Here is a 15,785-nt window from a genome sequence, read left to right as displayed (position 1 = left end):
AATTCACAAACATCTTTTCAAGTCAATAAATGGCACTTACATGTGCCATCATTTTTACTAGCCACATATTATTCTAAAGTATGAAACTATCGTAATTTACTAAATCTTTTTGCTGTTAGGCTGCTCCTAACTTTCATTTTTCTTACCAACAATTCTGTAATAAACATTCTTATAACTAAATCTTCGCACACGTCCTGATTCCCTTAGAACAAACCCTCAGAAGTAGAACAAGCACATAGGAGCACATTTCAATGGCTTCTAAAACACATTATCAAACTGGAGAATAGGTTTTCCAAAAGAAAATTAGAGAGGTTTCCAGAACTATCCTAGAATAGCTTCCAAAATATGATCTAAGAAAAGGGAATCAGTAACTATAAATCAAGGATGAAGCATGATGAGATCATGTTAAGATGGAAAATTTTAGTTTCTTCAGGTTTGCTTCACCCCACCCCCAGCCTTCCTCCACACACAGGATACACACTGATTCCCCATAATGATTAAAAATAAAATTCCTATACTGAAACAAGCAAGTAGAGGCCACTATTGAGAAGGTGTCAAGTTGAATAAGTAGTATCATTTAGGAACAGATAAAAAGAGGATACATGGGGAACTGGGAACACGATCCTGAGAACTTAACTAGTACTTTCATTCAGTTAAATGGCTAAAAGGCTCACCCCCTGACCATATTACATAAAATCTGACCCTATTAACCAATATTCTCACGAACTCATTTTGTGACATGAGACACACCAGTATTTATTTCACAGCATAACAGACAACAGATTAAAGTTGTCTTTATTAAAGCCCAGCTTCCACCAGGCTAGGACTATTTATTTTAAGTCTCGGGCTTGTTCTAGTTTACATGGTTACCTACATTCCAATCCAGCTTAGAAAGCCGACAGGGCTCAGTGACTTAATCAAGTTACTATTAAGAACTGTTGGCGCTGCTGGTTGTCGTCTAAAATATCACATTACCTCACTCTGTGATCACGAACGAACTAATCAACCCACCAAAACTAAATGAGCATCGTTACTTAATGATCATGGGGATTACTTCCAGTCATCCACTCCTGGCTTCTCTGAGCCAGTAATGAAATGTGGGATAGCAGCAAATTTAGAAGCCATGTTTTTCTCTTGCTTTTCTCCCTTCATATCAGAAAGTGGACAGAAAAAAGAAATATAGGTAATAGGTTAAGGAAACAAAAGGGCTGGAAAATCAACACGTCTTGAGCAGTATCACTCCCCACTCTCCTACAGACCCTCTTCTCTCATCCAAACGGCATGGCCAAGATGTCACCGATATTTAGTTATTAGACAAAAGAGGTTTTTAACAGAAAAGCCTTTGGATCTTGAGACTTGACCACCACTTGCTTTAATTGTCCACAAGAGGGAGTCCTGCAGTCACTATATCTGCTACCTTAAAACCGTAACTAACAATCATTTAGATGCATTAGCATGAATTACCCTTGGAGACTGTTAAAAAATGTTTTTTAAAATTCAGTGCTGTAAGGTTTTAACACTAGTCTAAGGCAAGGTCATATTGAATGATAACTGAATAAAAAATATTAAGACATTCTTCGTTCTAATCTCCTCTTTAATTTTTCTTAAAAAGAACAGAAGCCATATCAGAAAGCCTACTGTTAATACTGAATAAACACATTTAGCTACATCTAAATTCAAGTTTTCCTGGAAGAATTTCTACATTTAGCATGCATGGATAAATGGAGAAAAAACAGCTAGGTGTTTAGAGCAATGGTCTTCAGTAGAGTAGCTTGTTCTGATACGGAGAAGCAGTACAGCAGGGCAAATAAAGACATCAGCTTTGGAGTTACATATCTGATTTTGAATCCCAGCCCTGCCCCTTTTACTAGTTTTATGACATTAGGAAAGTTATTTAAGTTATTGAACTGATTCTCAGTTTCCTCATTGTAAAAACAGGTCTTACAGAACTGTTGTAAAAATCAAATGAGATAATACAGCAATATGTCTTTTTGGGCAAAGAATAAACACTAACATTAATGGCTGTAGTTGTTACAGATATCGATTTTTTAAAAACAATATGTATAATTGACATATAACATTGGTTTCATGTTTAAATATTTTTAAGCACATGACTTCATACTATTTATTTTAACAAAGCCAGATTTATTCTTCATGATAGCATAACTTCATCCTAAAGACCACTGTATACTTTTACATACTGTAGAATTAAATGCACATATTTAAAGATTTCAAAATATGCATGCATCATTACTTTAAAACAAATATATAGACATTCCAAGCTTCACTAGAAATCAAAGAAATAAATGAGCTACTCATAATCTAAAATTAGATCAATGTTAACATGAGAATAAACTAATATTCTTTCCCTTAAGCAATTCTTATAACTTTAGTTTGCAGAATTCAATATTCACTTTGACAGGATTTGATAAAAGTCAATATAAAACCCTCTTTAAAAGATTACTCTTATTGTTATGGATTAGGCATTTCTTTTCTCCTTCATATTAGAAAGTGGACAGAAAAAAGAAATATAGGTAATAGGTTAAGGAAACAAAAGGGCTGGGAAATCAACACGTCTTGAGCAATATCACTCCCAACTCTCCTACAGAGATGAGATATGTGACATGTTGGGTCCCTCTTATGCTCAAACTTAGGACTTGAACACAGCTCCTTATTTGTTACATTCCTAATTCCCTTATTAGTGAGCTGAGAGAAAAAGAAGGAAAAGAAAGCACACAAGCTTTACTGTATTACATACAAAATAAAGCTTAAAGTTAAATCTCCAGTTTCTCCAATTCTCCAAAGGACAGGCAGAATTAAACTATCATTAAATTTTATTAAGGTTAAGGTCCAAACCGTATGGGTTCCCTAATTTATGCTATGAAGTTAGAGAAGATATCTAGGAGATAAGATATTCTTTCAATCTGAGACAAAAAAAAAGAAACAAAAATCAGTGGTTTTTCAAATGCAGGCACTTCACAATCACCTGGAAAACTAGATACATTTTAAAAAATACATACAGGTGGGGCAGAAGGCTCTGTTTCCTAATTCGATTCAGCACAGCAGTACTCATCTCTACAGGCACAGCTTGGCAAGGGGATTGTTATAGGAAGGAGGCAGGAACATGCATGATGAACAGACAGGGGAAAAGGACATGAGATTGTTTCCTGTGACTATGAACTATTACAGAAATGTTTCTGAAACAACCAGACATGATTTCAAGATAAATGAATGACTGGGAACAAACTAAAATTTAATAGAAACTCCAGACAGATATGACCTTAGTCTATAATACCAGAACTATAAGTAGAGGCTGGCACACTCACATCTGAATGAGAGACTAAATTACAAATCATGGACAGCCACCTTAGCAAATCAAACAAATAATGGTTAAAAAAAAAAAAAAATACGCTTGTAAATAGGAAAGTGGTGACCAGGCAGTACAGTATGAAAGATAATAAGAAAAACAATGTAACAGAAAAAGTCACGGCTGAGGGAAACGCCACGCAACAACTTCTATTCTTAAAGGGAAGAAGCAGTAAAAGCTTTGGAATATAAGAGGACCTGAGTTTGTGTGGGAGTTTACTATACATTAAAGACTAAGATAAACTAAGACGATAAAATCAGTATGACATAAGCTTTTAAGCTCAAAATAAACACAGAAACAGATGTTCTTTCTGATCATATCACTAAGTATGAAACAAGTATCCAAGTCTAACACAGCCCTGTTAGGAAGATAAGAAACAACACAAAATCAAATGCACCTGAGGGTCTAAGGCAAAACTTAAGAAGAGTTTTGTCTGCTTTCAGAGTGGGTCATTATAATAAAGACAACATGAGACATTTGATTCAACGGAAGGGCAGGAGCCAGCCTGAATTCAGTTTACAGCTAATACAGATCATACTTAGAGAAATACAAATGGGACCCTATGAAGTCTAACTGGTAGAAGATATACAGTTCTAGTCAATTTGATGCAACAGGAATATATTCAATCTCTACAATGAGCCAGAGGCTGCCAGAAACCAGGAACAAAAAGATGAGTAAGGCTAAAAGCCTTTTAGGCTACAATGTAAATATCCTGAAAGGTTCCCTAGTATGGGGTGGAATAAAGTGCTAAAATGAATAAAAAGGCTCAAGATAATGGGCGAAACACATTTACATAGAATGGAACATTACCATGTGTCAGGAGTAAAAGAAAACGGAAAACTGCGCTTGTGTGGACATGAAAAGACATTCTCCTCGTATTACGTCTTGTCCAACGTTGGCAGAGAGACCACGGCTTCCAGTCTGGATGACGTCAATGAGCTTCGGTGAATTCCATGAAAATTTCAAGCTGGCAGCTTCCCTTACTACTTAATAACCATGCCAGAATCTTTCAAAGGAAGATATCAGTTTTTCTAAGTGCACATGTGGAGCAGAATTATAATAACGCTTTTATGTTTCAAGATATTAGAATTTGTTACTATGTAAGCTAAAAAGAATGTGTAACTAAAAGAATAATTTACTAAATTTAGGGGCATTACATTTAGAGCAAACAAGAGATGAATTCTGACAAAAAGTCAATATGGAATCCATTTCATTAAGTCCAACTAATTTAAAAGTGAAAATATTATATTTCAAGAGACCAGGTGTACGGCCAATTGGACATAGAAAAATATCTGTAGGAAAATGTGGGGCTCTTAATCCACCCTACGGAAAGCTGGTGACTAAAGCCAACATACTCAAAAGGAGGGAACTGACAGGAGGGAGGCCCCGGGTTCTCTCTCCACAGAGAGCCGAGTGGAAGCAGAACTTGAGAAAGCCTGCGGAGGAGGAGCTCTCACGTCAAGGAGTGATGCTCAGGGCAACGCAGCCACGGCAGGGAGACCCAGCTCCGGGGCACTCTTCACTTCACACCACCCAGCCCGCAGCCTAACAGCTCTGCCGCTCTCTAATCAATCAGCTTCTCTCTCCCCAGCCTTCTCTACCCCGCCCCCCAATTCCCTCCTTCTCCCAATTTGGTAGTGTATATATTGCTCATCATTATCAGGTGCCTCGAACCTCGAATTTTCACAACATAAGGTCAGGAGACTAAATAGGTTAAAATTCGTTGAATGCGGGACATCAAGAATCAGTTTGGAGGACCAGAAATCTGGACCTTAGTGGGAGTAATTCCTAGATAGGGCAGGTCTGAAAGGTTAGGGATCTTCTAAAAATGGGATGGAAGCTGAAGTTTTCCAGTAGGTGTCAAAGAAGTATTAATGTTAACACTGAAGTTTAAATATTTGTCAGAAACTAATCATCTGCCTATTGAGAAAGTGGACCAATCCTTAAAAAAACAAAAAGTTATATAAAATGATCACATGCTTAGAAGAGCTATAGCTGCATTATCTGCTAGTAATCCGATAGCCCTAAACACCATTACAGGATTCCAGGTACAGCTCTGGGGGACAGACAAGGGACAAAGAGGTTAAGTAAGAAGCACCAATCTTAGTGTTTTGTTATCTAAACAAATAATTAGTGATTAGCATACTGTGAATACTCATGGACTGTCATGACACTTTTTAAGTAGTACAACCAGAAACTGCTTTCTATTCAATAAGCAATTTCACATCTCCTTTTGGGCTGAATAAAAATTTCTGACTAACATGAGCATCTGAAAATTTCAGCAGTATCTTTAATGAGCTAAGATCTTCCGAATTTCTTAATAAACACAACCCATCATATAATTCCCACTGATACGCATGTTCTATCTAAACGGCAAAATGGAACACTCTCCAGAGAAGAAAATATTAGTTTGAAAAAAAATTTTTTCCTTTGGAAAAAAATATTCCAAGGAATGTTTCTGATCATCCTAAAATAATGTCAACAATGACTTCCTTACATGAAAAATCCCTTTCTCAAACTCAAACTATGTAAATATGTATGATATATATTATCTTTTGCACTATAACATAGGTAATAAGAACACAAAGGTAAAAGAATGCTTCATAAAATCTCTTCAGTGAGAGATGATATCTGGGAAAATTTGTTTTCTTGCCCCATAGAACCAAGATAATAACACCTGATAAATTCACAAAGAAGTTAGCATGAACAGTCTACTTAAAGCAGCAGAGACCAAAAAACAAAAGAACAAACAAAAACCCCGAAACAACAAAACCTAGTTAAGAATGAAAGCTTCTGTATGATAACTTAAAAATTATAGTAGAATTTATTGATTAAAGCAGAATCTGTGACAAATTGCCAGACTAACCCTGACTGCAAATTTATACCAGGTCTTCTGCAAACACTTCCTGGCAAAGAGGATTCATGATCTTCAAAATCCCTCCACCCCCTGTAACCATGAATACAGGTTAGTTTCAAAACATCTTCCCAAAGTTTGAATTCTCCCACTTCTTTATAAACAACCACAGACCTGGTCTAATACCAGTTAACAAATCGGCACTCCGACTATAAACCCATGATTTTTAATAAATGCATAATTTAATTACCATACTTTAAAAACTTTTTGTTTAGAGATCGTGTTGAAATACAAATAAAAAATGCAAAAAGTTGCAAAACTAAATAGTACAGGGAATACCCTTTATCACGTACCCTTTACTCAGATTTGCCATTGTTAACATTTTATCCACCTGCTTTACCATTTGTACTGTGTGTGTGTGTGTGTGTGTGTGTGTGTGTGGTGTGTACTTGATTCTTTTTCTGAGCATCTGAGGGTAGGTTATAAACATTCTGGTCTTTTACCCTCAAATACTTCAGTGAATGACACCACAACCTAATACATGTTCCTATTATAAATAAGACCAATGTGAATGTCTTCGCACATACATTGACATTTGTGTAAGATTATTCCCTTTGCATACATATCTAGTGCTGAAATCAAAGAGAAAAAAAAATGTTTAAGACTCCTTATGCATCGTGACAAACTGCCTCCTAAAAAGTTTGTAATACGCCAACTTCTATCACTAGCACCTTAGCTGATCGTTTGCTTAACTTTCTAAATTTGATAGGAATTTGTTTAGTAGTGAAGTTGAACACTGTTTCTGTATTTAATGTACTCATGTGTACAGGTAATTTTCTTCTTTTGCCTCTTTATACCCTTTTAGAAAGACTCAAAGTCAGAACTTGCTGCATGATAATGCCCATGGCAAATCCTATTGTGAAAATCCATTTACAGGCCTCACGAGAACGAGAATAAGGATATATGACAAAAGATAATCCAAACCACAAAAACTCAAGGCAGAAAAAACTGCAATATTTACATAATAAAATTATTATTGAGGTCTCACTTGCTAACTTTGGAGCCTGTAATTGTTCTCTAACTGGATAAACAGCTAGAGGAGAATGCACCTTGAGATGGTAAACCCAAACACTGTTTATAATAAATCGTATATATAAAAGAATCTTTCAAAAAAAGCTCAATATTGCAGTGTAGATGTCTAATTTCTAGGCAAGTTTAATAAAGACAATTATGTGCAACATGGAGAAAATCGTAATCCAGAAACAAGTTAAAACTATTCCAGCACCTAAACACACATCAGCAGCACCTCACAAATAGAACACATAGAAGAAATACAAAATTACAGACAAGTAGTAGTTATAATGTACTAATAGTATAATATATGTTTCTAACCTGTTGATATGCATTTTCTCCTGTATTTTAAGCTTTCTCTCTCTTTAAAAAGACCCTGCCCTGGGAGGACAGATTACAAGACAGAATCCTAAAAGGAAGGACAACGGTTAAGAGAACACCAGAATAACCCCAGACAGTGGTAACAGAGGTCTGAATCCAGCAGGATAGGAGATAAGGAGGACAGAAAGGAGAGGAGAATGACAGCTATTTTCGGTTACTAAATACATGGGACTGAATGCAGACTGGATGTAAACAATGAAAGAACTGAGAGAGACAAGAATTTTACAACAGGGAAAGTTGACAGTGAGTTTAAGGTAAAACCAAAGAGATGCACAGAAGGCGTGGGGTGAGGAGCTGTACACAGAGAAAATTCTAGCTTCAATGAATTTAATACACCTATCCCGAATTTTGTATTCAGAACATTCTAGAAACTATTTTAACTTCAGCATGCAAATATTTATGTCATCGTGAAAATAAAATCTTATTTTTAATTGTATACAAAGGAGAGGGCACATTACTGAAGCCCGACTGCTCAGGCCCTGGAGAGATTACGCCCACCCCGCAGCGCTGGCCAGGTCCGCGGGGCACGGCCTCAAGGTGGCACTCGGGTGGCTTCAGCCACAGCAGGGGCATGTGCTCACCCCCTGATTAGATCACATTTCACAAAATACGCTCGATGAAAATTTTTTCTTTTCAGAATTCTGAGCTGTGTGATAAACAGAACCTATGACACGAGTAGGAAAGAATGACTCATTTTTCTCTATTTAAAAAACCCCTCCTAAAAAAAAAAAAAAAAAAAAAAAAACCCTCCAAATTACGTTATCATTTTGGCTTAGAGAGATACTCTTGTTTTATAATAACTACAGGGTCAGTTCCACAGTTGACGACAATTTCCAGCTACAGCCTAGAGTCTCAGACATTTGTCACGATGGGGTCGTGAAGAGAATCTGCATACCTAGAAGCCGAGTGGGCCTCTGCTGTCCTGAGACACCAGACCACAGAGGCCCCACGTCAGGAGGTCAGGATGCAAGTGGAGATCCCCAAGCCCGGGGAACATCCTCCAGCCTGGGATTGCTGCACACTGCTTTCAACCATTTCTTGCCACTAGGTTTCATTTTTCACCCAATCTGCGCGTCTTTATCTCTTAGAAGGAATATTTTATCTGTTTACCTTTACTGCCATCAGTGATACCTTTGGTCGTACTTTTCTCATTTTGTCCTTAAGATTTTACATCATTTGCTCCTGGTTTCATAATGATTTAGAAGATAAACATCCTATTTGAATTCCATGAGAGAGTACCTCCAACGATTTGGTCATTTGCAACTTCCCTCTCCCACAGAAATGTCCCATTATGTCTCCTATTTAAGACCTCCAGCATCTTATAACAATTATAATTTTCAAATCCTCTCTTTCACTAAATGCAGTAGAAGACAAGGGGTAACCTAGAGACTCCTAATGCAACTGTGCTTTTCTTTAGGTCAATATTGAGACTTAACCACTTTACTGATATCCTTACTCAGAACCAATCTTTGTATATTACAATATTTACAAACAATTTTATTTAAACTTTTCAGCGAGTCATATGTTCACTTGAATCCAAATTCAAAAGGGTGTACAACAAACAGCTTCTTTCTCTCTCACGTCCTCAAGCCACCCAGTTTCTCTCCTGGAGGCAACCCATGTTACTAAGGTCTAATGTGTTGTTAGAGAAAAAAACTACATATTGAATCACTCTTGCGTCCTTCCCCAGACAAACCCACCAAGCCTGGAGTATTATTTTTATGCTGTTGGTATTCTTTTTGCTAATATTTTTTCCAAAGATTTTTTTTTATAGATATTTACACTTAGAGTATTACATTTGCCTCTTGGAAGTTATATTTGCTCTATAAAAATAACTCTGAATGACTCCTTTTTTGTAATCTGAAAGAATTTAAAGTGCTGTGAAACTAATTATCAGTCTCTTAAAGATCTTGAATAATTTGCCTGTAAAATCTCTGGACCTCATGCTTCTACAGAGGTAACTCTTGTGCAGCTTTCTCCAACATGTTGACCCCAGAACTCTTCTACATTCTTAAAATTATTTACTGCCCCAAAGAGCTTTAGTTTATGTGCGTTATATCTACGGATATTTTCCATAATAGAAATTAAAACAAAAATTCAAAATACTTATTTATCATTCCATTTAAAAATAACATAATAGGACTTCTGGTTTCTGGATCTGCATATAAGGAGCTTAGAAGTTGCCATTCTGTCCTAACAACACATAAAAAGCTGAACAGACTGAAACATCAACAACTGTTCTAGGATCCACTGAAGAGGTGAGGACACAGGGCAACTCGCTGCCCCAAGATTGGAGAGACGGGCGAAGAGAGACAACTTACTGGCACAGAGACTCACAAATGGAAACCTCCTTGGGAACCGGTGCCAGGGCAGAGAAACCTGAACTATAATTGATGAACTTCTGGCGGCTTCTCTGAGAGTTAAAAACTCCAGGGAAATCCAGTCATGGGGTGGGAGGGGGGGAGAATTTTGTGAGATTTACCTCCAGGAACTTGACCAGGTTAATCCCACAGTAAATGTCTGCCAGAATTCACACAAGAAGAAGGTACCAATCTGAAAAGGCCTATATCTATTAAAGAAATTGAATCAATAATCAGCAACCTTCCAAAACAGAAAACGTCAGGCCTAGAGGGGTTCACTGCTGAATTCTTTAAGGAAGAAATTATACCAATCCTCTAAAATCTCTTTCAGAGGCTAGAAGCACAGGTAACACTTCCTAACTCATTCTAATCAGACATTATAAAAAAAGAAAACTACAGACCATTCTCTCTCATGCATATAAATGCAGAAATTCTCAATAAAATATTAGCAAACCAAATCCAAGAGTCTCCTTCCTCCAAAGAGGATTAACACTTACTTCTAAGCAGGTGGCTTAGAGGCACTAAAATCACAGATCACCTTAACCTAATCATTATTTGAGAGAGTTTAAAGCTGGGATTTATTTCTAATATAAAGCACTTTGGGTCTTTAACTGAAGCATAGAGAGTTTACCAGGACAATTTCCCAACCTTGGTGAGCTGTTTTTGTTTTTCTAGCCTCAAGTGTCCAACAAAAGCTCTGCTCAGCTTCTCACCCACTTTTCCCAGCATCAGCAGATGCCACTAAGGGGAGAAAAGTAGCCTGAAATGCCTGGCTCGCCCCTGCCTCAACAGCACTCTGATACACTCAAATACACGTCTTTTCTATTGTGTCCAGTTTTTCTAATTTTTTTAATTGTAGTGTTAATCCAAATAATTTATGCAACGTTACCAAAAGAGGAACTCCTCCAAAAACAGATTTAATATGGTTAATATTTAAGGGTTTTAGAAGTCCTGTTTTTTCCCTTTTTCTCCCGTTATGTGCCGGAACAAAACAATGTTTGTCTTCAAAATACGCATTCTACCAAACACCTTTCAGGGGTATGTGTATTTTTAAATAAATCCAAAGGATATACACCTTGTTAACTATGAGATACCTTTATATAATGTCACCTGCACAAAAACATTTTATCTAGAGTAGTGAAGATAAAACATTTAGAATAAAACAACTTTTTGAAAATATAGTTTTTTAAAAGAAAAAAATGTACCAAAGTAATTTCACATTTAAATTTGAAAGAAGAAAAACCATATCAGCTTTCATATTTTGATACTTTCCAATTCTACTTGCCTCTAAACATTTACAAGCATTATTTAGAAATAAAGTGTCATTTATCATGACCCAGTATTTTAAAAACATTTTAAACATAATATGTTTTTCCTTGTATTCGTTTTCCCTTGGAAAATTACATAATTTTATGAAGATCTGAAATTAAAATTACATAATTTTATGAAGATCTTTTACTGGAAGTCTGAGAGAAATACTGTATCTGCTAACACTTACCGTGAAAAATACGAAAATCAATATATGGATGAGAACCTCTTCTTTCTGATTCAAATCCTGCTCGACTCCTTACGCGTACATCTCCTGGACAGAATCAGGAATAATACATAAGTTTAGAAGGCTGCCGTTCAGGAAGAAGCTCCCACATGCAATAAAGGTCTATGTGGGATCATACCCATAACTCAGGCTACTAATGATATAAATGGAATAAGTAATTAAGAGCTGATTTATTTGAAAGGGTTTACAAATTTTTGGCACTGAGTTATAAGGCTAGATGAGGTTTTTTTTAACCTACCCCTATAATAATTATAATCTCTATTTTAGAGTCACCTTCTGAAAGATGATTCACGTATATGATAATCCAACCTCATATCTTATTACTCACATGGAGTTAAAAAAAATCCTCAGCACAAAACTTTAAAAAGCCACAATGAGAAGCAAATGTTTATTAAGTGTCTACTCTGTGCCTAACACTATACTATAAGGGATATAAAGAAATAGAAAATATATTACCTATTCTCAAGCAGCTTATAATTTTTTAAATGCACAGAAAATTAAAATGTTAAAGATTTTGCCTGAAATGTTTAATTTGATCAATCTTCTTTTTTCTCATTGACAGTGGGTATAGTCAAGGTCTTTAGTTGGGTCTTAAACTTTGTTGTTTATAAGCTCAGTACTGTTTCTTCTTGTATTCATATGACGTTTGGATCTACTTCTCCATACAGCAACATAACCACTTCAATCTTCTGCCAGGTACTCTTTTTGTGCCTAGTAGACATTATTTCATTTAATTCTCTAACCAACTCTGAGAGACAGGAATCTTAACCCCCATTTTCAGATGCAGAAACTGAGATTTTTAGATGTTTAAGAGCATGCACATGCCACAAAGCTAGTGTAAAGGTGTGCCAGGGTTTAAACCTAGCTCTGCGGGCTCCAAAGGCAGCACCTTTCCCACTACACTTCCATAGCCTCCGAGTTTATAACCTTTAAGTCTCCAGTCCCTATTCCTGTGCCCTCGCAATTCCGCTTGCCTGGAAGGCTTTCCTGCTTATTCTTTGTTTCAAGGTGCCTGTCATCCACCGTGAGTCCATCCCACAACGACTAATCACTTCTCTCATGTGGAGATGCCTTCACTCTCTATCAGATGTTTACTGAGCACTCACTACATGTCAGGTAACACAGCAGTGAGCAAAATATATATAGAGTCCCTGTCTTCATGAAGCTCACCCTTTCATGGAGTGACACAAATAATAAAACAAATAAATAATTTCATTCTACGGAAGATGGTAATAAGCACCATGCAGAAAACTAAAGCAAGGAAAGAAGAACAGGGAGGCAGGAGTAGGGGAGAAGTGATTCATGACTGTGGTCAGAGACCTCAGTGAACAGGAGGCATCTGAGCAGAGCCCTGAAGGCAGTGAAGCAGTGAGCCACACGGCTACCTGGATGAAGACGGGCCCAGACGTAGGGAGAGCAAGCATGAATACCCTGAGACGGGAGCATGCTTGTCACGTTCAAGGTCAAGCAAAGAGGCCCGCATGGCTGGAGTGAGGTGAATGAGGGGAACTGGTAGGAGGTGTGGTCAGAGAAATAGTAGGGCCACATCACACTGGACCTTCAATGGGCCATTATAATAGCTTTGGCTGTTACTCCAAGATAGAAAACTATTGGAAGATTCAGAACAGAGGGGTGAGATGGACCTAACTTAGGTCTGAAAAGGTTCACTCTGGCTGCATAGACAAGAATCAAGTAGAGACGCACAGGTAGATGCAGGGAGACACTTAAGGAGTGAGTGCATTCAACGAGGCAACAGCTATGGCCTGCGGGGAGGGGGATATGGGGAGATGCTGGTCAAGGGGGTACAAAGTTTCAGTTACGCAAGGGAAGTTCTGGAGATCTAATGTACAACTATGTGACGACAGCTACCGATAAAAAACCGAGTAACTGTGGTTCAGTTAGGGATGGTAACAGCATTGGGGTGGTGAAATTCTGCATATACTTTGAAGGTATCAGCCAAGAGGATTTGGTGATGAAGTAAATGCAGAGGAAATAAGAAATAAGAGTCAAGAATGACGCCAAGGTTCCTGACCTGACAACCACAAGAACGGAGTTCCATTTCCTGAGATGGTGAAAGAATGCAAAATCACAGACCTGGGGAACACAAATCTTTTAACACATATGTTAAATGTGAGGTACCCATAACCATGTGGAGATGTTCTACAGAGTGAAGAAGACAGGAGTCTAAAACTCTGTTTTAAGGAGAGCAGAATCCTGACATGTCTACAGAGAGAGATGGAGACAGTAAAGAAGAAAAGGCTCAACATTCCTGGGGGAAAATATGTGCTAGAGTAGAATGGTACTAGGCAGGTAAGATACACAAGGTAAATTAAAGAGGGAAAAAGGGAAGAAGAGCAAAAACAGGACACTGGAGAACACAAAGGCTTAAGACTATGAAAAGGAGTTAGTGAAAGAGGCACAAACAAACAAACAAAAACCCCAAAACCAAATCACCACCCCAGAAGCAGGTGAAGAACAAGGATGACTAAATATCATAGAAATTGAGTGAGGAATTCTGAGTATAAGGAGAGCAGTCATGAAGAAAAGACAGTAAGAAAAGATGAGTAAAGGTGCCTACTGGAATCTTTACAGTATGTTTTTGTTTTTTTGTTTTTAAATTTATTTATTTCTTTATTTATTTTTGGCTGTGTTGGGTCTTCGTTTCTGTGCGAGGGCTTTCTCCAGTTGCGGCGAGCAGGGGCCACTCTTCATCGCGGTGCGCGGGCCTCTCACTATCGCGGCCTCTCTTGTTGCGGAGCACAGGCTCCAGACGCGCAGGCTCAGTAGTTGTGGCTCACTGGCCTAGTTGCTCCACGGCATGTGGGATCTTCCCAGACCAGGGCTCGAACCCGTGTCCCCTGCATTGGCAGGCGGATTCTCAACCACTGCACCACCAGGGAAGCCCTACAGTATGTTTTTAATAGTATGAATTAAAGTACAAGGGATCAAGGAGTGTGTGGATGAAGAGGAAAATCCGGCAAAGAGAGGGAAAGAGAGATATATATATATATACACACACACATACATATATGTATGTGTGTGTATATATATATATCAATTATATATGTATATATACACACATCAAATTCATTTTACCCTCTGGACTTGAGTAATACATTAAAGATTTAAGAACTGAGACTAGGAGAAGACAAGTGGCCTTCTCACCAGCCAACTGAGAACAAACACATCCAGTGACAGGACTATGTGATCAGGTAATTCACGGTCTCGTCTTTGTTCATGTTACTGTTTGGTATTCAGCAACTGTACAAATCTAAGACTCTTTTTATGAAGAATAATCAGGATGCAACTTAAAATTGTATACTAATCACAGAGTCCCAGTTATTAAGCCAGAGATTTCTCAATTACCCAAACTCTAAGATGCCCCTCTTTATTCACATCATATTAATTTTGGCTTCTAGACTCAACTTCAAAGTAATAGGTCATTTCTGAGGCAAACAGTGATGAAAAGCTACCTAATGAAAGATATCTCGATCTTGAATAACAGCAGATAACAAAATTAACTGATATTGGTGCAAAATAAATAATCCTTACCTAGCATACGAATGTACAACGCAGTCTGATCAGAGCTGTCATAGGAGATAGCTCCACGCCTCTAGAAAAAAACACACATATTTTAATGCATGACAATTTAAAATGGGATATAAAATTCAATTCAACAAACATGTATTTATTATTTTTTGTGACACACTGTGCAAGAGAAGTTGGGATATACAAAATGAAATTAAATACAGCATTTGCTCTTGAAATCTCTAGTTGTGAGGAAGACAAATAATTATAATACAATATGATTAAGCATTACTGGAGATGTGGATAGAGAGTGAGGAACACAGTAGGTGGAAATTTAATGTCAGAGTACATCATACAAGCCCACTTGAAGAGAGAGCTTCTGCAGAGGTAGACGGAATTGATGGAGAGACACAGTTCAACTACTTCACTATTCCCTTCATTTAAACATGAATGAATAAGCAAACAAGAAACATCAGACATTTGAAGAAACTCTTTAGCTAGAAGTAAATGGAACAAAATGAAAAACCAAATGGCCCAGAAGCTACAAGAAATAAGAGAATTTAAAAAATGTAATCAGTGCACTCAAAGAAATTTGAGTAAAACAAAAAATGAGGTGTCACTGAAAGAGAACAGACTTAAAAATACATTTTGAGCTTAAAAATAAACAAG

At 37.3% G+C, this 15,785-nt stretch overlaps 1 protein-coding gene across 6 annotated transcripts in view; it reads right to left on the bottom strand.

The window, feature by feature from the left end:
• PDE7A (phosphodiesterase 7A) overlaps window positions 1–15,785 on the bottom strand; it is a 361,811-nt gene that overhangs the window by 31,360 nt on the left and 314,666 nt on the right. For all 6 annotated transcript variants that reach the window (XM_059901826.1, XM_059901831.1, XM_059901827.1 and 3 more), the window contains 2 exons: window positions 15,141–15,201; window positions 11,532–11,615 (listed from right to left, as the gene is read on the bottom strand). In XM_059901826.1, the coding sequence (XP_059757809.1) occupies window positions 11,532–11,615; window positions 15,141–15,201 (145 nt within the window). The remainder of the gene's footprint in view (window positions 1–11,531; window positions 11,616–15,140; window positions 15,202–15,785) is intronic.

The sequence above is a fragment of the Balaenoptera ricei genome, chromosome 17 (genome assembly GCF_028023285.1).
Source record: "Balaenoptera ricei isolate mBalRic1 chromosome 17, mBalRic1.hap2, whole genome shotgun sequence".
Classification (NCBI taxonomy): domain Eukaryota; kingdom Metazoa; phylum Chordata; class Mammalia; order Artiodactyla; family Balaenopteridae; genus Balaenoptera; species Balaenoptera ricei.
The sequence above is the reverse complement of the archived record's forward strand: the minus strand, read 5'-3'. Positions and strand labels throughout refer to the sequence as shown.